Source organism: Chroicocephalus ridibundus, chromosome 18 (assembly GCF_963924245.1).
Source record: "Chroicocephalus ridibundus chromosome 18, bChrRid1.1, whole genome shotgun sequence".
Lineage (NCBI taxonomy): Eukaryota > Metazoa > Chordata > Aves > Charadriiformes > Laridae > Chroicocephalus > Chroicocephalus ridibundus.
The window spans coordinates 7,937,677-7,958,693 of record NC_086301.1 but is presented as its reverse complement, the minus strand read 5'-3'; the positions used below and the strand labels follow the sequence as shown (position 1 = coordinate 7,958,693).

Sequence of the window (21,017 nt, the reverse complement as noted above, 5' to 3'; positions counted from 1 at the left end):
AAGAGACAGTTTTCTTGTAGGTGGGGCCCTCAGCTCGTGCTTTTCTTCTACAGTCAGTCCATCCAGGCTCTGTTTATGAGTTTCAGATGAGGAGCTGCACAGTTTGAACAGAACCATAAACTATCTGCATAAACATAAAATAAAACTGGAAATTGAAGTGTGGCTTCACTTAACAAAAAGAGATGAAATCCATAAAAACGGTACCCAAGCATTTCACAGGACTCCAGATGTCCATTTTTAGCTTTTAATTAGACAACTGTTTTTCCTATTAGTTCAGTTTGCATTTCCAGGGGTAAGAGAAAAAGCAACGACCTTTTTAGTTCGCTAGCCACCGAGGGCTACGAAACTGCACTCTTACTTTCATCTGCGCCCCTGCCCTTGCTCATGACACCAACACTTTGCGCTCGGAGTAAAAGTCAAAATTGGTAGCAGTGACCCTGCAGCTGGAATTTATCTCCCATGACTGCTTGAAAAATAAAATTTATCCCATTTGCTTATAACGATTGGCTATGAAGTGCTAAAAGTAGTAAAAGCTTCTTTTTTGTGTGGTTACGTTAAGACAAGCTGACTACACAGAGCAGATGTGTCAATTAAAACCATCCCTCTTCTTTTTTTAACGCAAGAGCTGTTCCAACTGCAGCCACGCATCAGCGTTCGTGTTTCAAAGATCTGATTCCCCGCTCCCCCTACAAATTTCAAACCCCTCCCAAGCCCACGGGAACACAAGATGCACTGGACACAGCAAAAAAATCGGCGTCCAGCTCAGTCCGCGGAGATCCCAAAGAACAAACCTACCTAACAGAGCCTTCCACGTTCAAGCACTTGTTTTGAGCCAACTTTTCAAAAGCAAAGACATAGATTCAGCTTAAAGACCATGTGCAAGTACTCCAGGCTTCCTTAAAAGCAGATTGTCGATAACACGCGTTGGCCACCGCCGCGTTGGCCACCGCCGCGTTGGCCACCGCCGCACACCCTCTAAATCGTCGTTCATTCGAAAGCCTGGACTCAACCTCCAGAACCTGCGAGCAAATCACCTCGGCTCGGGTTGGAAGGCCTTACCTGAACTGGCGGCAGCGATGAGACCCGTGGCAGTGATGAAGAGCAGTGCCTGTAAGCGTCCGGGATCTGGATGCATAGCGCCAGATTCCAGAAGTTGAAAGCACCGAGCTCCAGACTAAGATGAGGCACCGAAACAGCTACAAAACAAACAAACAGATGTCTACTGTAAGCTTCAGGAGTTAGTCTTTTAACTCTCTTACAACAAAGTGCTTGGGGTTTTAAAAAAAAAAAAAAGCGCAACCAGGAAACAGCCAATATTCTTTGCAATATAGAAACCATCTGTAAAAATGAGTTAGAAGTTGAACTTAACTACGTTTCCAAGTACTATTCTTAATATAAGATTTTTTTTTTTTTTCCACAGCTGGGGTATGAGGCATCCGCGCCGAACCACACTGCCTTGATAAATTAGACTACTTTCCAACCAGAGGAATTGAAGTCCAAAGTAAACAGCTTATCTATTGGAGATAATATTGTTTGCAAACAATAATCGTTTGACCATCTATCACCGGGCTACACTTGTTTTACAAGTTTATGAATTGACACGCTGCGATGCGGCTACCGCTCATCATTGCTCTGAACCTGCCCACTGAGACATGTCACCTGCTTCCTCCTCCTGGTGGGCTTTGCAGTCCGACCGTGGCAAACGTCTACCGGAAAAAAAAAAATCACCAATATTAATCTAATTCTCAATTACACTCCCAATCCAACAGTGCTTTCTCATATATTCTTCCGGGGCGCCCGTTATGCGTGCTTTTATCTACGCGGCGTCTTCTACAACAGGACGCTCCTTTTCTTGGCCATATCTCGCCTGACCGTTCTGCTACGCAAGATCTCACTTTCAGCCACAAAAAAATACCAACTACATCACAAACCCAGCAAAATCCAAACTCAACCCAGAAACCGGCGCTGCAACTCGCCCGAGGTGAGTCTCGGAAACGGTGTTTCTGACACTCACGCGTCTCCATCAAACGTTCTTTTCTCCAAGAAATAAACTAATCCGCAGCTGTCGGTCACTTAAATTTTTCTATTTGCCTTGCGTAATATAATGATGAATAAGATTAGAGTTCATTGAGCGCAGTTACTTCATTTATCAGCCCGGCCGTACAATTTTGCCGCTGATAACACTCAACATGCATTTGAAACATCTCATCGATCAGAGGCGTATATAAACACGTATGTGACACACATACAATAACTAGGAGTTTTGCTGGCAGCGCGCAGAAACAAGTGCGACACCACACAGGCGTGGTAGAAACGAGCCCCAGTTTCTTGAGCGCTCGCAGAGCCATTTGCTTTCCAAGAAGCCGGATCCAGATAGTAACGGCAGCGTTATTCCCGCGGTTTATTTAAAAATAACGGGGTTTTATCATCGGGACATCACTGCGAAATACATACGCAAAATAAGCATCAGGAAAAGACTCCAATAATAATAATAAAAGGATCACGCTAGATTTTATGGAGCTGTTTGCTTACTGCTACTTCTCCCTGCAAATCGCGCTCCAGGCTTACGACGACAGCTTGAGACGTCGAGTTCTGCTCCCATTTCGGGGCGGTTTTATCTGATCCGGCAAATTCCTTTCAGCTGTTGGGAAGAGCCGGGAATCCCGCGGCCCAGGCCAGTTCCCCAACAAGAGCCGCGGCTGTTTTGGGAAGAGGCGGATGGCAGAAGAGCCGGGCTGAGCAGAAAGGGGTTTGGTTTATTTGAGTTCTCGCTCGGTTCAAGGGCAGGAGAGCCGCTCCACCAGCCCGCGCAGAGGACAAAGTAAACACCCAGAGAACTTGTTAACATCAAACACTTTGCTGAAGAGGGGTGGGGGGCAATGTTGCTTTTTGCCAAATCTTCCCTCCACTATTTATTTATGAAAAGCAGTGAAACGTATATTCTAGGTCAACTTTAACCCCAGCACATGGAGCTACTGGGTTATTTTGCAGCTGTCTTTTTAAACAAGGCCAGCTCATTATCTTTAACTAAACTTTATCTTTGGAGATCTACTTTATCCAGGCTCTGATTTCCCTCTGTTTATCTTTCTCTTTACATGTTCCTAGCTGCCAGTGTCAACAGCTACTCCTCTTTTGACCTACCAGCTTGGCTTTCGCAGGCTTGCGGAGTGGGAAGATCAACTGTAAAGCAGCGAGCACGCAAAGCCAGCCACAAATACCAGAAGTTCTTTGACTGGAGCAGGGGGAAGGAAAAAATACTCGCTTTGACTGGAGTAGCATCGTTCAGCAGCAACGCTCGGCCATCCCGACAAAGTTTCTCTACCATCCACTTCGGAAGGGACCGCAGAAACCTCCTATTTGCCGGCAGATGTGGGAACGCAAGGGGAAGAGAAGATCCAACGTGCGATACGCAACCCAAAAATACTTGCTTTTTTTCCTGTTTCTTCTGCAGATGGTGTCACCACAGAAGCTCCTCGCCGGGTACAGAGAAGAGGGCAAGAGCGCGGCTCGTAGTTTTGGGGTCTTCAGAAACCCAGCAGAGAAACCTTGCCTTTTTACTGTTGGATTAATATATATCCGAGCGCTAAAGGGCCTCAGGGACGGAAAACCAAAACTCTTCCCCCCTGCCATCATTTCAATAACCCTGAACTCCCATTCCGACAGCAGGTACCAGTCATTGGGGACCTACTGGGCACAGAAAGAGGAGCGCTTTGGTTAGGTGTGGCTGCGTCTAAGTGTCTCAGACTCACCCGGGAACAACTCTGCCCGCTGCTCACTCACTATTCCTCGCTTGAGGGAATGAATCTCCTCGCCAGCGGATTCATCAGCCCAAGTTATTTCGAAGTCAGTGGTGCCACTGAAAAAAGGGGCTATTTTCAAGCCTTGTAAAATAACACTAGTATCAGGAGGTATTCCTATCCATGAGAATATTATTCAAGGTTGAATAGAGAGGGACACGGTTTTCACGGATCAAGTCCTTTCCACTTTCACCGGCAATTTCTCCAGACTATCAGTTCCATACACCAGAAAGCCACAGCATGGCAAAAGCACGTATTTTCCCTACTTCCACCGGGACATCTTCATCTAAATGCATCTTCCAACTATTTTCATCCAGCACTTGACCCCCCTCGTCAGCTCTGAAGTCATTTGCTGCTCACGGATGAAGGGAAACGAGGAAGATAACGGACTTGCGTCAGGAGTCGTCGTCCTGACCGTTCCAATGGCCTTGGAAGCACACTGCACACGCAGGGGCATCCAGAAACGTGTAGCTGGTACTTTTGGAGACAGTTAGTACCATGGAGTACTTCTGACGACCACATAATTCTGGCTGTGCGTCTCATTTGTCACATAAACCATCAGAGCTACCTCCAAACACAGGGGAAGGGTACGTTTCAATTAGTCCCTGTAGGAGCCCCAGGGAGGTTTCCCAGTGCGGGAGCAGGGCTGTCCCCACTGCCAGGCTGTCACATCAGCCCCGGCGCACGCTGGCTCGGTTCCGCGGGGCAGCATACACACCATCACCTGATTGTCGAGGCCTGAAGACCTCACCGGGATGGACATGGGCCATCCCCAGCACACGGGCTTACCAAAACATCCTACTGGGCCGACACGGGAAAACACAGGCACCAGACCGGCTTCTCACGTCTGATCCAGACTCAGTGCAGCGAGACAGCGCAGCCCTGGCAGCGACCCTCTCCTCTCTTCCCAAAGCTTCAACGCTTGTCGCTGTTTCTCCGGAAACCAGCGGTCTTCAGTGGAAGGCTCCACGTCTGGTCCGTTCAGTCTAACGAACTTAACCTACCACCTCCAAACTAAGTCGCTCCTGCCTGTGCTTGCCCCCCCCCGCAAAAAAAAAAAAAAAAAAAAAAAAGGTTTTACACTCTACAAAATGACAAAACGCTGGCCTGTGTCCTTCCAAACACGGCCGAGAACCTGCCCTGCTTATTTACCGGACCATGAACTTCCCATCTCCACCCTCGCAGCTGAGGGCAGAGCCACTACTAAGGAGAGCGTTATCGCACGCCCGTTCTTGTTCCCTCTGGTTCAGCTCCCTGAATCATCTTCCCACCACCTCAGACCAGCTCCCTTCCACCGGCGAGCGGCCACCAGAGCTACGTAGCCACCACCCCACCTCAACCTAACCTGCCACCGCGTTCCCGCTCCGTCGCTCCCCTCCAAAACCCATCCCACCTTCAGCGACCCAACTTCAGCCTCCTGAAGCCGAAGGAGGAAAGGGTTTCTTCGCTCGCCAAACGTTCCGGGTGCCATAAACGCTGGAGCAAAGTGGAGGAGGAGGAGGAAGGAAACGGCACGCTCGGGAACAGAGGGAGTTATTCAGGTTGCCCACTCCACCTCCAAGAGCTCAGGGCCTTCTCTAAGAAGCCCTAGGAAAAAGTGACAGGGAGCTGCTGCTTCGGGGCAGCACCACCCGCCAGCTGCAGACGTGACAACACTTTCCACTTGGAATAAAACAGCTTTGGCTACGAAAGATCTCTTATTTTGTTAAGCTCAACTCCAAAAAAAAAAAATTAAAAAAAATAGATAATCAAGTAATCCAACCTCACTTTATAATGCTATATGTGATCTAACGCCTAAAGCATGGCAAGTACTGAGATTTCCCCCCCCTCCCTTCCCCCCCCCCCCCCCCAGGTCATTTATTACAGAATTACCAAGAAAAATTTCATTTTAACTCGCTGGCCAAGATTGTTTCCACCAGTACAACAAGAATTGCAGATTTTTCAAAGCACCTAAATTTAAACCCCCGGAATTAACTAAAACACCGCGCCTTTAGCGCGAGTGAGATCATTAAATCTCGCACCGAGACACCTTAAAAAGAAAAAAAAAAAAAAAAGAGGTATTGAAGCCTGTGGCATTCCAAGAGAAAGCAATCAGACATTCCTGCAGCTCGGCTCCTCAGTGATCTCCGAAGCCTTTGATCACTGACTGTCTTCATGCTGTCCTCCTGGGGTCTGGCAAAATGAGTGTAACAGCTGGCATATATACTTCATTAGCTTTTTGTGGCGGGGAGGAGCGGGTTAGCAGCCCGTCGGCTTTACCGACTAACCTCCGAGGTTTATTCCTGCCTGGAAAAGCCCCGGCAGGGTCCCCCAGCCAGCGACACCGGCGCATTCGCGCGCGCGGCTCGGATGTTGCCGGCGCGCCTCTCCTAAAAAACACGCCGTCCCTTAAAGATGCTGACTTCTAACGCCAACGCGCGGGGCTGAGGTGGCTAAAAGGCAACCCAAGCCCGGTGAAACCCCCGTTTTTATGAACGCTTAATGACCACTCAATCATTAACATCAACCTTTAAAAAGCAAATGCAGCACCTACAGTGTTCATTACCCTCCCCCTCCCCTCTTTTCAGGGTCTCAATCGAGTCAGTCGAGCGTGCAAACCGATCCTGTCGCCAGCAAAAGCATTTCCTTTCACTGTGGTCAGCCCAAAGCCGGGGAAGAAAATGGAAGTGACTTGGAGTTATGGCACCAAAAAGGCCAGACAAGCAAGGAAATAATCAACTCCACATGAGCCACTTCTAGCCCATCACAATGAAAAGGGCCCACGACTAACCCCAGGAAAGGTCAGCGGGACTATGGGGGTCAGAAGCTGAAAAAGGCAATAGCCAGCAGCTGCCAGCTGCAATAAGAATCAATGTGGTCCTAATTACGCTCTGACGAGAGGGCTCGAGCACCGAAAAAAGTCCTGCTGTAATCACAGCTTGCGTCGGGGAGAGGGGTGGGGGGGAAAATAAATAAATAAAAATTTTCAAGCGCTCCCGTTTTACTCCCTTTCTCCACCTCGAGCACTGAAACTGCAGTTTCTGCGTTACTAAATTACAGGAAGCCGAGCAACGGAGATAAGGAGCCAGGCATTTACATAAGTGGGTTTGGTTTTTTTGGTTGGTTTTTTTTTTTTTTTAAAAAAAAAAAAAGAAAAAACCAACCATAATTAGGCATTTGTATTAGAATTATGGCATCACGAAAGACAGGATTTGGTGAGCGTCAGTAATAAAATTACGTACTTCAAAGGGCTTTTGTGGGCGCTTCCAGAAAACAAACTGAACTCTGCCTGGCAGTCCTTGCAAGCCGGGGTTATTTTCTCTATCCTAAAAAACCCAAAAAGGGAAAACCCCCACAAAACCAGTTTGCTGACAGTGACCCTATAAACCAAGTGTGAAAGATATAAACAGGTCAGAATGCAGCGAAACATACTCAAAGGCATCTACGGAAACAAACCAAATGGAAAGGCATTTAAAAGTTACGAGGAAAAGCATCCTTTGATGTTACGTTCATATTTATTTATTGCGTTTTAAACAAAATGGAAGTATACTTTCCAGATCTTTATCGCAACAACTTAAAGGAGAGAAATCACAGTTGCGCAACCCTCGCCGGGGATTTCATTAACGCCTCCAAATTTCTGCCCAGCGTCCAAATCAATCCGTGCATCCAAGAGTTTCCTATGCGCGTTCCCACTTAATGATTCAATTGGTCTTTCCCCCCCCCCAGCCCCCAACTCGTTTTAGCTAATACACAGTTTTACCAGCGGCCTTGCAGGATCACGCACGGAGCTTCACGTTTGCTCCCCACGATTTAACACGCGCGCCCACCCCTGTGAATCGGTGACGAATTTTGGGGGGGGCTAAAGTACGGATTGCGCCGCATTTTGTAATGGCACGCTATTTTTGCCTAAATGAAGACTGAATGTTTGCTCGGGGCAGCAAACGAGAGGAAAAACAAACAGCACTGAGCAAACGAGACGGTGACCGAGTTCCTACGAGGAGAGGAGGCCTTAAGTCCCGATGGCCTTCCTTAAAAAAAAATAGGCTCTTACGTCTTTTTCCAAAGCTATAAACCACCCTCAATAACATCAGCAATTTACTCAATCTCTGCTACAGGTAGAGTTCAGCGTCACAGGACAAAGGTGACGCCACAAGACATTAAGTAACTGAAGAGGGGGTGGGGGGGAGAATTAAAAAAAAAAGAAAAAAAAAAAAAAGAGAGAGGTATTAGCCTAAAAACACGACCAAAAAGTTGGCCTGCCTCGAAGATGGAGCAGCAGATCTTTGGCCGAGCTGTTCACTGGATTTTTCTATTTTGCTTTCAGGCCTGGAAAGCCTCATGGCTGGTATCAGCTGTTGGACTCCGATCAAAGTTTAGCTTTCCATTAATCCTTTGAGTTATATGTGAGGCTGATAGAGAATTTTTTTTTTTTTTTTTTTTAAAAGAAGACAGTTAAGATTACTCAGATACTTAATTTGCGCTCCAATATTTCAAAAACACCTTGACTTTAAAAACCTCAGTCTTGGCGTACATATGGTCTTGATAGAGGAGCGCATGCCTTGGCATCGGCTGAAGAAATGGATTTGTGAGCCGAGGGGAGAAAATTTAACGGTTTGTGTACTGGGCCGCTGCAAAACGCAGCGGAGAAACCCCCCGAGCCGCTCCTCCGCTATCCACACGCGCCTACCTTCTGCTGGGGGAGAGCTGGGATTTCCACCCCGCCGCAGCCGCGCACAGCAAGGCAGACGTCAGGAGGAAAAAGAAAGAAAATAAATATAAAAAAAAAAAATAGATCAGCACAGAAGCCACACTTTCTTGGCCACAAACAGGCATAACAATTAGGTTAATTTTATTATTAACTTCGGGGGGGGGGGGGGGGAAAAGGCTGAGACAGTCCCCCTGCTGCCGCGCTAATGAAGTGGGTATGGTTTCTGAGTCTTCTAGCCCCGGGGGAAGAAAAAAAACAGAGCATTAGCCTAATACACAGTTCTGCCGGACTGCAATTATGCTTAAATGCCTAAATAAGGGCTTTTAGACCTCAAGGGATCCGAAGGTATCATTAGTCTACCAGTTCCATCAACTGTAGACCAAATACATACAAAACTTCTCACCCGTTGCTCTTCAAGGCCCCGGAGACCTCACCCCTCTCTTTCTCTCCTGCCTGGGCACTACTTTGCCTGATATTCCTGTTTTCTTCCCCGTATCTAGCTCACCACCTGTACCAAATCCGTCGCATCACCTCACCACCACCACCACCACCAGTTCTGCTCACCTTCAAACCGGGTCTCAAAGGGTCCCTTCTGCGAACATCCCTCTCTGCTCCTTCCTCCCTGGGAGCCGGGGGGTTGTTTTACTTTTCCAACTGAGTGATTTTTATTTATTTATTTATTTTACCAAGACTGAGATTTTGCAACCAGTTCAAGCCAATTTAAAGCCAGGCTGCTGCCCAGGAGGGCAGCAACACCTTCCTTCAGGACCTGGCTTGCGTTCTCCTATCTGCGCCAACGATCGCGCGGCCACCGAGTGAGTCAGATCTTCTGGCAGCTCCGGCTCAAAACTCAGCCAAAGAAAAAACGAGGTTTAGTTTTCACCTGGACGGGGGAGCAGTTTCAGCTCCCTCCCGTAGGCCTGGCGCCCAGGGAGGGGGTAGGGATGGACATCCATGCAAGGGAACTTTGCACTCGAACAGCGTTGAGGCCTCAGATCAGGTTAGGAAGCACCACCCCAGCATCTTTAATAAACTCACGAGTGCCAGAATGTCAGCAAAAATAAAGGAAAAACACACGAAACCCAACTCCAAGCGAGACATGCCCGCTTTCTCAAGCGAGCTAGGGGACTCGCCGTCCTAATTATCTGAAATACACGTGCACGAGCCACAGCGAGCTTCAGTACTGCCTTGGGCTGGGTCTTCTCCCCTCCAAAAAGTTTGCATCTTGCACGCCAAGGACGATCACCCGGGTTTGTAATTTCTCTACGGTTCCTATAACCCGAATCGAGCACTATTGAAAGAGGGGACTAGAACCCCAGGCTGGCTCTGGTCATCAGAAAAACCTGTCAGACTCTCAAGACAAAGGAGCTTGTGTCCACGCACGCTGCCTGAAGCTCCACTCCCAGCGGCGCCCTCGCGCCCGGTAGGTTTTGAGACACGCGAACGTTCACCACCAGAAGAGCAGCCGTGGCCGAACTCTTGGAGGACAGCAAGCTCATTTCCGAGGCGATTCCAGATGAACACCGACACCTCATCCATCGGTGGCCTCCGGCAAGCTCTGAAAAAACGCAGGCAAATGGGTGCTTTTAGCTGCCTTACCCCGAGTCCAACTCGGTCTGTTGCAACTTGCAGGGATCCATGCTATCCGTGATCCCTTAAAGGGAAGCACAACTATTAAATCCACACCTGCAGCCAGAATTTATAGCAACCCCATCTACTGCTGTCTTACATCATAGGCAATTAGGAGCCTGTGAACTCATGGCTGCAGGATATGGGAGGCGCGCTGGAACCGGAGAGCCAAGCCTGCGTTACAGCACAGTCGTTAGTCACCCTGCCGAATTCACCGTGCCTGCGGAGGGCTGAAATCGCGCGCAAAACAGAGCGACTGATCCATTTTTTTGACTTGGTTTCCTAAATAAAAGTGCCGTCCTCCGCTTGAAATTGCTGCTTCCCCTCCTTCTCCAGCAGCCCGTACGCCGCCACGTGCAATGCCGACACACGCTGCCGCTGAACCCAGTCTCCGGGGTAGAACGGGCAGGAGAACAATGCTTATTAAAAAGCAAACGGGCTAACCAGTGACAGCTGAGGGAGAAAGCAGGAAAGAGCCCGTCCTTTCTTCCCCTGATTAAAACAAGCCTTCGAACAATTCATCCTTCAGCGTTACAGTAAGCTAAGCGGGTAATTCGGTTTTACTGCTCTCCTCCCCTCCCTTCCCCCATAGCTCAACAGATCAAACCTGGTTTCAAAATTGAAGTCCGAACTCTGCGGCGAAAACACGCTTCTTAACCTAGAGGGAAGGAATCCTGACACGGCTGACAGTATTCCTCCAGCAAAGCAGCAAAACAACCCCATTAGCCTCAGGCCCAGATAAAAGCTGTCTCGGTGCAACAGCCAGGCAGAAAAAAAAATGAGGGGGGAGGAAAAAAAAAAAAAAAAAAAATCACATTGGTCAGGTTTGCTACAACAGACTGACTTGGCTCCCACGCCAGGAGAGGGGCAGCAGAACACGGCGGGGGGGAGGCTTTGGGTTGGATTTGCTCATCAGCATTGCGCAAGCGAGCACCGGCCGTAGCCTCCCGCCTCCTTCCTCGTGCCAGCGGAGCCGAAGGAGAGGCGTCGATCCAGAGGAAGGAGGCAGCAACCATCCCAAAACCATAGCCGGAGGGTTCGGCTTCTCCAGCTCTGCTGCTTCACCCGCAAAGCCGGGGCAGGGACCCCCGCTCAGGGCGGTGGGGGGCACAGCGTCAGACAGCCGCAGGGCCCGAGTCGGAGCCCTCAACCCGCTCCGGCGAATCGAGGTGACGGCAGCCAGCGGAACCAGTTCCAACACGAGCAACTGATAGCAAAGTAGTTAAGTTTCATCACGGGTACCAGGGAGAATTTTCCACCAGGTTAACCTGACTGCGCCCTGTTCTCACTCGCACAGGCACATCCTACTTTGCCGAATGGGATTTCTGTTCGGACATCCAACGGCAGACCGGAGATTCCGGGAGACACCTTCTCAAAGGAAGAAGGGACACCACTGCCGTGGCTTCACAAGGCAGGAAGAAAGTTCGAGACTCTTCATAGCATGTCAGCTCCCCCACCAGAGTTTAATGCCGAGCTCAGCAACAGGCAGGGGCCCTACAAAGATAACCGGCTGCCGGGACTGATTCCATCCCACGTTAGCATCCATCAGATAGCAAGAAAAACAAGATTAAGCAGAACCACGGCATTAGTCTTCATTTAAACTTGGCAAAGAAAGCGAATGTTTCTTTTTTTTTGTTGGCTCCTCTTTGTGTGTTTTTTAAGGCAATCTCAGCCTTAGCCAGAGGAAGGTGCCTGGACTTTTTAATATTGGGGGATTAGAAGGGACAACACTTGTACGCTTGCCAGACCCCAGATAAGTGGTGAATGCTTAGGTTAAGCAGGCTAGCATCTGCCTCCCGCAATATATACATTGCCAGAGTGAAAATAAACAGCTTCACACCTTTGGCTCAGAGAAGGGCTTCAGCTTCTTTTACGTCCTCAACCTGCAGCCGCTCCACTTAAGGAAGAGGGTCAGAAGGGTGAGGGTTACTTGCAGTTCCCCTTTTCCAGCCTGTAAGAACAAGGCTGGAAAACTTTCGGTCTCCTGTTGGACGGGGTAGGAGGATTAGGGTCTTTCCTACAGCGCGCGGGATCTGGTGTTGCCTCGCTGTGTTTTGCTGTAACCAGTAAAAGTTGTTTCCGCATGCGTCGGTGACATAGGAGCAACAGCAGATGCACTGAGTACGAAAAACGCTAATTTGAAAACCAGACCATTTTTTAAAGCCCTCACCTCAGAAGGCCACAATCTAGGAAACCGCACCATGCTACCACCCAATTCACCCGAGGTCTGCTCCTGCGACGATTCACGGAGCCGAAGAGCCCCGCAACCGCAGACCGGCCAAGTTCAGTACCCACCGTGGATGATCCGGTCCTAGACTCCTCTCTGCTTGATCCCGGCTCGCACAGCGATCCGAAAGAGCAATCTGCACCCAAAAAAACACCTCAGTCTGAATAGCTGAATTCAAAGCGACACCATTAAGCCCGAAATTTCGACATATTTAGAGAGTTTTGATAATAACATTTTTGATTACATCCGTTGCCAGCTTCCTTCTACACCCTGACACCGATTTAAAGCATACATTCCTATTTCATTCTGCAACAAAGATTAGTGGCAGGAACAGAAAACATCTCCTGTTCCAAAAAGCCCTCGGGGTTTTCCTCCTTAGCTTGCATTTTATTAAGAGGAGACTCAAATCTCCATCAAGCTGCCATACACTGTCACTGCAAAGCATTTCGGCAACGAGTATCCCCAGTGCTACAGCAAAACGCACCTTGGGAAACAAAAGAGATTTCCTGAAGCTACGGCAAAGGTGAAATAGCTCCTCGGAAGCAACAGCCCTCAGCAAACTTTATGAAAATCCGGGCCTACGCTCCAGCAGATGCACGCGTAGCCGTAATTCACAAACTGTTGTGAGCTCTTATCGGGGGGAAGGGGGGGGAACAAAGGAAAACCACATGCTATTGTTTAGTTTGACTCCGCAATGCATTTAATCTACATGGGGTTGGAACGTTACGCGGCAAAACTCTTCAGCTACCAGAAATTACGCACAGCCAACGCTAGCAAAACCCATTCTCCAAACGGGGAAATGCCGTTTTAAAGATCTTATCCGTGCCCCACACAGCACAGAAATCCTCCAGCACGCAGCTGAAAGCTGTCACTAGCACTTCCGACCCCACACCCCCAAGGGGGATCGGATCAATGCAAGAATACCAGCACGCACGAAACCACGGAAAGCCAAAGCTGATGAGTTTCGCCAACTTGACCTTGAGCTACCGGAGCTTTTGCTAGCGAGCGAACAAGCCTACAACAGACCTGGGGGGGTCCTGCGCAGAGGGAAGACCCACCCAGACACCTATAACCATGGCATCTCACAGGCTCTTGGGGTCTATCAACAGTGTCTATCTACCCTTGATGAGTTCGAAGACTGTAACGTGACAAGACACAGTTTATGAGCTGCCAGAGTTATTCCAGTACATCCATAGGGACGACAACAGATTCAGCTACATGAATTCCACCCCTAAAGTTGCACAACTCCCTTCCCAGCCCCCTTCCCAACTGTGTGTGCGGTAACAGGGACTACACACATGTCACCGGGAGAACAGCTTTGGTGCGTGGCTCCAGAACAACCCCGGCCAGCTCAGAATCATAGAACGTGTTGGGTTGGAAGGGACCTTTGAAGGTCACCTAGTCCAACACCCCTTGCAGTGAACAGGGAGACCTTCAACCAGATCAGGTCGCTCAGAGCCTCATCAAGCCTGGCCTTGAACATCTCCAGGGATGGTGCCTTCACGGATCTGCAGACGAGGCATCAGCCGGTTGGGCCGGCAGATCTATCCCGGCGCAAGTGAAGATCCACCTTCCTAAACATCGTATTTCTCCTTCTAAAGGCACCCATTGCAATCTGGTCTCCAACAAGTTCATCCCTACTTCTCAAGCTCCTTTAGACAACTTTTTTCCAGGTCGCAGAGCACGCTGCCTGCTGTCGGGGCCCCCAAGAGACCTGAGCTCACCGCCCCCCGGCCCCGGCAGGTGCCGGCATCAACCCTTCTCACCAGGGTAAGGAGTACGTGCAGACGAGTGATGTCATGGCTGGAGCAGCTGGGTGACATCATGGCCAGCACAGCACCGCACCGCCAGCGCCCTCGCTCCAACCTGAGCCTCCCCCCGGCTTGGGAGGGGGGAGCTGTGGTTTATCTTCTCGCCCACCTTTGGCACAGCCCCGTCCTCATCCCTCCTTCGGTCCGGGGTTGGGGGGAGGTTGGAAGGTTTCAGCAGGCAGGCGGAATGAAACAGTGAAGAAAGAAGCTTTTCAGAGGGGGAGGCGGGGAGGGGGGAGGCACACACGTATTAAACAAATCATCTGTTTGGAGCGCTGGCTCCTACTTGTTCTCGGTTATATTATTCACTCAAGAGTGGATTAATCCATCACTGCAAAGGAATCTCCTGATCTCAGAGATAAAGGCAACAAGTCATGCACTGACTGTCTGCGGGTCCTCCTGAAAATCGCCAGCCTCTCTCATACCCTTATTTGGGCCGATCTATCATCTCTTCACAAACAAGAAACAAAAAAAAAAAAAAAAGAAATAAAAATGAAAAAAATACCACCTGATTACATTAACTTTATTCAGGAAAACCTAGCTTGGATCAATCTGGAAGCAAGTAAGGGATTTCAACTGGGAAGAATCATCTTCAGTTTGTTTCAGAAGGGGCTGCGTTAACTGTCCTCTTCCCTTGCTGCAGCTCCCCAGATGGGACTTGTCCTCACGAGAGGACACCCCCCACTTCCCTGGGGGTTACCTTCTGAACCAGCACGTAAAAAAACCACCATGATTTCTTTTAAGGTTCTTTAGAGTGAGACCTTTTAGACAAATGATGTGCTTCACTCGGGTGAGGACTGGGTAAGTACCGTCCCCTTGCAGGAACGAGAGCATCTCCCCCTAGAGCGGGCTGCGCTGGGACACAAGGTGCCTACACAAGATACGATGACACTCTCCAGCATCCATTCATCCTTCATCCCTTTAGCAACCCACAGCTGGCTTTGCCAAGGCAAAACACTCCCCAAAAACACCTCAAAAATTTAAACCAGTGGTTCCCGGCCCCTCCGCAGGGCCTCTTTCTTCTCAACGAGGGGCTGCCCAAGATACGATGACACTCTCCAGCAGCAAGGCCATCTCCAGCATCCATTCATCCTTCATCCCTTTAGCAACCCACAGCTGGCTTTGCAAAAGCAAAACACCCCAAAAATTTAAACCAGTGGTTCCCAGCCCCTCCGCAGGGCCTGTTTCTCAAGGAGGGGCTGCTCGCCGCATAAGCATTTTTCCCCTCCTTTTAAGCGTCCTTTGGCGTTCTACAGGTTCGCTGCGAGGAAAACCAAGTCTGCGAGGCAGGCCGACTTTGTACGACTGCGAGGTAGGAAATATTAAACTCGTCTTTGAATTAAAGAAATAAGGCTCAACCGCGCGGTTCATTATCAGATGCAACGGTTGAAGTCTGTGGGGGAAAAACTAAACAGCAAAAGGCAAGGTATAAATCAAAGGCGTGACCTGGCAGACAGGTGAGGTTTCACCTACGGAGCCCAGCGCCGGCCACTGCCAGGAGGGACTGTCTCCTTCCCCGCTCTGGAAGAAAATATTCCAATCTTGCGCTGGGTTTGGGGGGGAATTATTAATATTCCCACACACCCCCCGCTTTAGTGAGCTAAACGGGTTTAATCAGGCATTTCTAGCAAGGGGCAGGAGATGGGGGGGCGGGGGGTGGAACAGCAAGATCCCCACACGCACCTCTGCAAGGGAACCGGCTCCTGGCTCAGCCACAGCATCCAGAGCGCAGGTTTATGAGACAGCGAAGCCAATTTAAGAGCCGGCTGCTGCCAAAAGGGGCCGGTCCCCACCCCCACCCCCCCCACCCCCTCGGGCCCCCAGAGGCCTCCCCAGTCATCGGGGTGGAAGATTTAGCAATTCTAACTGCGGGGCAAGATCCAGCGGAAAGTTTGGGGCTTGTTTTTTTTGGTGATTTTTTTTATTTTATTTTATTTTTTTTTCCTTTGGAAGGGTTAGCTGGAGTCACTCCCCTGCGGCTGCTCCGCCGCCGGATTCCCACAGCGGGGATGAGGCAGGAACGTACCTGCCACCTCCTGCAGCAGCGAGTCCTTGACTGAGCTGTAACGTGAAACGGCGCCCAAGCAGCCAGGGAATGGGGGGAAAAGGAAAAAAAAAAAAAAACATAAAAAAAATAGAGTCCCACCTGGCTAGAAGAGCTCCGAGACATCTCATAGGTACGGGAAATGGGAAAACAACCCACCTTGCATGATTATTTTCCCTCCTGTTGAAAGACAGGAGATATTTCTCACGTAGAAAGAGCAAGCAGGGGCTTAATGGAAAAGACAGGTGGTCTGGATGCACAAGTCTCAATCCCTGGTAGGGCTGAACAAGCAGTTTGCCCTGAAGTGATAACTGTCACCGGAGAGTCATCATCCGCAGCGGAAAGGGAGAAGCGAGCTGGGGAAACCGAGTGGGAAAACTGACACACGCCACCCTGGAAGTTGTACTGAGCCATCTACCAAGGAAATTACTGGAAGAACACTCAAGTGGTTAAAAAAAAATAAATAGATATATACAGAGACACAGAGGAAACTGTCTATTCTAACAGTTCTTGGGTAGCTGGAGACCTCTCGTTAGCTCAAGTAATACAGCAAAGAGTTTTTTTGCTTGAGGACCTTTGCCAAGGACAAATGCTATCCCAGAGCGAACGACGCGGGCAAAGGGGATGCACAATACCAGGGCTTGCTTGGGGAGGCCACCAGGAGAGCATCAGGCAAGTAGGAAAGGGAACACACCTGGAAACAGACCGAGTACCAGCTCACCCCTGAGCAAGCTAGATCAAAATAGCCAAAAGACAAAAAAAAAAAAAAAAAAAAAAGCACGCAGAGAATACCATTTGTACCAGCTTTAGCAGTTGGGCTTGCAAAACAAGCTGGAAATCCCCATTTGAAGAGGAAATTTGACCAATTCCGCTTCATACAAGATTTAAAGTCTTTAACCAAGATTTTTAAGCTCCATAAGGCAGCGTTTTTCATCAGTCTCCCCCCACTTGCAGACAGGGATTGGCTCAGAAGCTCCCCGTCCCCCTGGAACACTGAGGAAAACCAGAAAACCAACAGAAAAACAAGTGGGGAAAGCGGTGTGACTCAGCTGGAGGGAGCCACTCACCAGTCAACAGATCATAAGCAAAGCAACAGACAAAAAACTGACTCTACATATAAAGGTCAAGTTTACAGTATCAATTAATTCATACAAATTAGACGTTGCCTAACAAAAGGCGTCAGGCAGGTTTCTGAGCTGCGTGCAGCGCGCCGATTAAAGCGATTCCATATAAAACGTTATCTGAAATACCAGATCTCCACAGGTTTGTGGGCGAAGACTCGCTCAGACTCGGGGCTTCTGGTGCCAAACCAGACGTTTCGAAGCCTCGCCTGAACCAAGTTCACCACCAACGCCACGCGCAGCTCGAGCGGCCACCAAATTCATTTCGGCGGTCTCGGTAACGACCAAGGGCTTCGTTAGGCAAAGCAGGTCTGCTCAGGGATAGGCAGAGGAGGATTTATGAGATGACGAACACCGGTACGGCTGTGCGCTCGGGCCAGCGAATCAATTGCTGTGCTTCACAATTTCCACATCTGCAGAAGCCGTCTTTAAACAAGCCCGTGTATTTTTAAGCTCTGACAGTTAAAATCCTCAAGTGACATCACCTGAAGTTGGAGCACAGCTGCCTTATTCCTCCGGCACGCCAGCGAGCCAAAGTAAGCATGAGCCTCAGTTTATAGGCTTACAGCACACCTCCAGATAATGAAAGCGCTGCTGGGATTTGCCCCGTAGCAGAGTCAGGCCTCTCCTTACGCCTTTTTTCCCCCCCACCACCACCTCTTGGGTCTTGGGGCAAGAAACACGAAGTTTAGTCCCAGCACATCCCAGCAAGCCAGCAGAGGGAGCACGCAGGAATCCCAGCCTCCAGAAGGCAAAAAGAACCATGAGCGCCAGGTAGAGCTGGCGGCCCACCAAACCCCAGCGCTCGCAAAGGGATGAGAAGTAACCAAAATTGCACGAGGGACGGCAAAAAAACCAAACACACACACACACACCCCCCCGCCAACCTGCTGCACCGAGGCCGCCCCGCGCGGGCACGAGCACGGCTGTTTACAAGCTCTCAGGGCAGCTTAAGGGTGTAAATCGCCTTAATCCGAGCAACAAAGCTATCGCGCTCATCCTTGGGTGAATTACTAATCCCTCGCACTAGAGCGGTTCCCCCTCAGAGGTGGGGGAAAGGAAAAAAAAAAAAAAAAAACACAACAAAAAAACCAAAACAAACCTTTTCACATTAATCCAGCAGGTAAAGCAGTGGATCCCCTCTCGGCACGTCTATCTGCGAGCCCGGCTTTAAATAACCGAATAGTTTTGAGCGACAGTCACGGCTTTCTTACAGCCGCTTCGCAAGCCCGCGGGTTTTCCTGGGCTACACACCGAGGCAGTCGGAGCGTTCCCTCTTGTTTCGGAGAAGGGATTAAAAGGAAAATGTTATCAAGGCCTCCCCACAGGACAGGCTCGCAACTGCTTTAAAAAAAAAAAAAAAAAAAGCCGGGGTTTGGTTTCGACGCGTTGGACTCACACACGGGGCGCTGGCCGCCTCTTTTAGCTTGGCGGAACAAAAGCACGCTGGTTGTAATTAGGGCATATAATATCAAGTTTAACAGAAAAGCGTTAAGAAATCAGGCCGCGAAGCGTTTACCGCGACTTCGAGGCGAGAACTTTTGGAATATAGCGACGCGACGCAGCGGGCCGTTGCCCCCAGCAACTGCTATCACAAGAGCACTTTTTCCCCTCCTGAAAGAAGTCCATCCCATAAATCGCAACTGTCAAAACACCGGAGTGGTGGGAGATGAGCAGGAAAAGCCAGCCGGCTCCACGCAGCTCGGCTCGAAGCCGCGGCGCGACGGGATTACCTGCTTTGTTCAAAGAGAGCAGCGGGCCACGAAGGACGAAACCCCCCCGCGAATAAGAGCTTACGCGCTCCTGGTAACCCCCGTGACCAGCGTCTGCGGAGCGACAACCCTGGCGTTTGGGTCAGTAAATTGTATTTCTGGTGCACGTGTGAAAGATACAACTCACTGAGTAAACACCCCTTCAGAGCTGACAGTTTTACAGCCGCAGGCTCGGCTACTCCTTCTCAGAAACCTCCTCGCGCATCGACGCAGCGAATCATTTGGGGAAAGCAGTAAAAAGAAGAAGGAAAAAAAAAAAAAGCTACATAAAGCCATCACATTTACCCGTGCGCCAATCCTTTAAAAAGTTACGAGGCAGGGGCAACATAAACATCGCCTGTTTTCTGCCTCACAGCTGAAAGCTGTGGGTCAGGTCTGAAAAAACGCTTCCCTTTAGGTTTAAAAACATCAATATCGGAGGCATGCAACAGTCGCCTGGAAAGTTCCTTCGTTAAAACTCAGCAACTGTGTAATTTTTTTTTTTCCCCCCCCGGCAGAGAGGCAGACAAAGCAAGCGAAAAGTAACCTGGAATTCAAGAGCTTGAAGGATGGAGGCACCTTGATGCAGAAAAAAAAAAAAAGTAAAAAAAATAATAATAATAATCAGAGTTGAGATGCCAGGGTGCTCTACAGCCGGAGTCCTGGAGCATCCCACGCCAGCGCCTGCTCCAGGGGCTGCCCTTCGGGCGCTCCGATGGCGGAGAAAAGCCACCTTACGGATTAAAAACCAGCGCGGAGATTATCAGTTTTATAGACGGTCAGAAGAGGCTGGACGCGACCCCGAGCCCACCCCCTGCCTTCGAACATCTCCATGACAAATAGAGCCGAGCCGCAGCGGCGAAACAAGAGCGTAAATCAGTAACAGACCGGCGGCGCAGAAATTGCGCTCGGAGGGATTTATTTTTTTTTTCCAACTCACCACGGCCCTCGCCGCAGAGGGGGAGAAACGGTTAAAAAAAAAAAAAAAAAAAAAAAAAAAGAGCCTCGGGGGACAGAAAAAGTGAAAAAATAAAAAAAAATAAGGAGTCGGACGGTTGGAATAAAGGAGCGCGACGAGCCCCTCCGGCCGTGCCTCACGCCTTCCCGCCTCCGCCTCCGCCTCCCCTCAGGTGCCGCCGGACGGGGCTCTGCCTCCCCGGCGTCCCCCCTCCTCCCGCCCCCGGCAGCCTGACAGGAGCCGCCGGGATCCCGCCGGGATCCCGCCGAGCCGCCACCTGCGGCCGCCTCCCGTCCCCTCCGCCCGCTCGCCCCCTCAGCCGGCGGGAAGCGGCCGCCCTTTACCTCCCAGCGGCGGCGGCCGGTCCCGGTCCCGCTCGGCGGCGGCTCCCCAGGACATTCCAGGCTGGGGAGGGCGACCCGGCGGGCGGGAGCCGCCATCCAACGCCGCCCGGCCGCGCCGCTTATCTCTCACCACCGCCCCCCACCCCCCCAACTCCCCTCCCCGCCCCGGCTCCCACCGGCGCCCCGTGTCGGAGGAGGCGGCGGCGGCGGCGGCTCCTCCCCGCCCCGCCCCGCGGAGCGTACCAAGGGCCGCCGCGGGGGGGGGGGGGGGGCGGGCCCGGCGGAGGGGAACGGGGATCCGCGGCGGGGGGAGAGGCGGGGGGGAGCTGGCGGCACCGGGCGCCCTTCCAGCGCGCAGCCACACGCCCTGCACCCGTAGAATCACGGAATGGTTGGGGTTGGCAGGGACCTTGAAGGCCGCCCGGTGCCACCCCCCTGCCCCGGGCAGGGACACCTCCCACCAGCCCAGGTTGCTCCAAGCCCCGGCCAACCTGGCCTTGAACCCCTCCAGGGATGGGGCAGCCACAGCTTCTCTGGGCACCCTGGGCCAGGGGCTCACCGCCCTCACAGCAATTTCTTCCCAATATCCCATCTCAATCTCCCCTCTTCCAGTTTGAAGCCATCACCCCTCATTCTATCCCTCTACTC

General features: G+C 50.7%; 1 protein-coding gene across 5 annotated transcripts in view; it reads right to left on the bottom strand.

Moving 5' to 3' along the window:
• The window catches only part of CDON (cell adhesion associated, oncogene regulated), a 53,318-nt gene extending 32,774 nt beyond the window's left edge, over positions 1 to 20,544 (bottom strand). For 3 of the 5 annotated variants that reach the window (XR_010073645.1, XM_063355308.1, XM_063355305.1), the window contains exons 1-2: positions 20,370 to 20,544; positions 1,060 to 1,196 (exon numbers count right to left, since the gene is read on the bottom strand). Coding sequence is in view for 4 of the 5 variants with exons in the window: in XM_063355308.1 (XP_063211378.1) it covers positions 1,060 to 1,135 (76 nt within the window). In the remaining variant the exon portion in view is untranslated. Of the gene's footprint in view, positions 1 to 1,059; positions 1,197 to 2,532; positions 2,646 to 9,048; positions 9,221 to 20,369 lie in introns of those variants that run through there. The other 2 variants (XM_063355306.1, XM_063355307.1) reach the window with 2 other exon arrangements.
• Between the last annotated feature and the right edge of the window lie 473 nt (positions 20,545 to 21,017).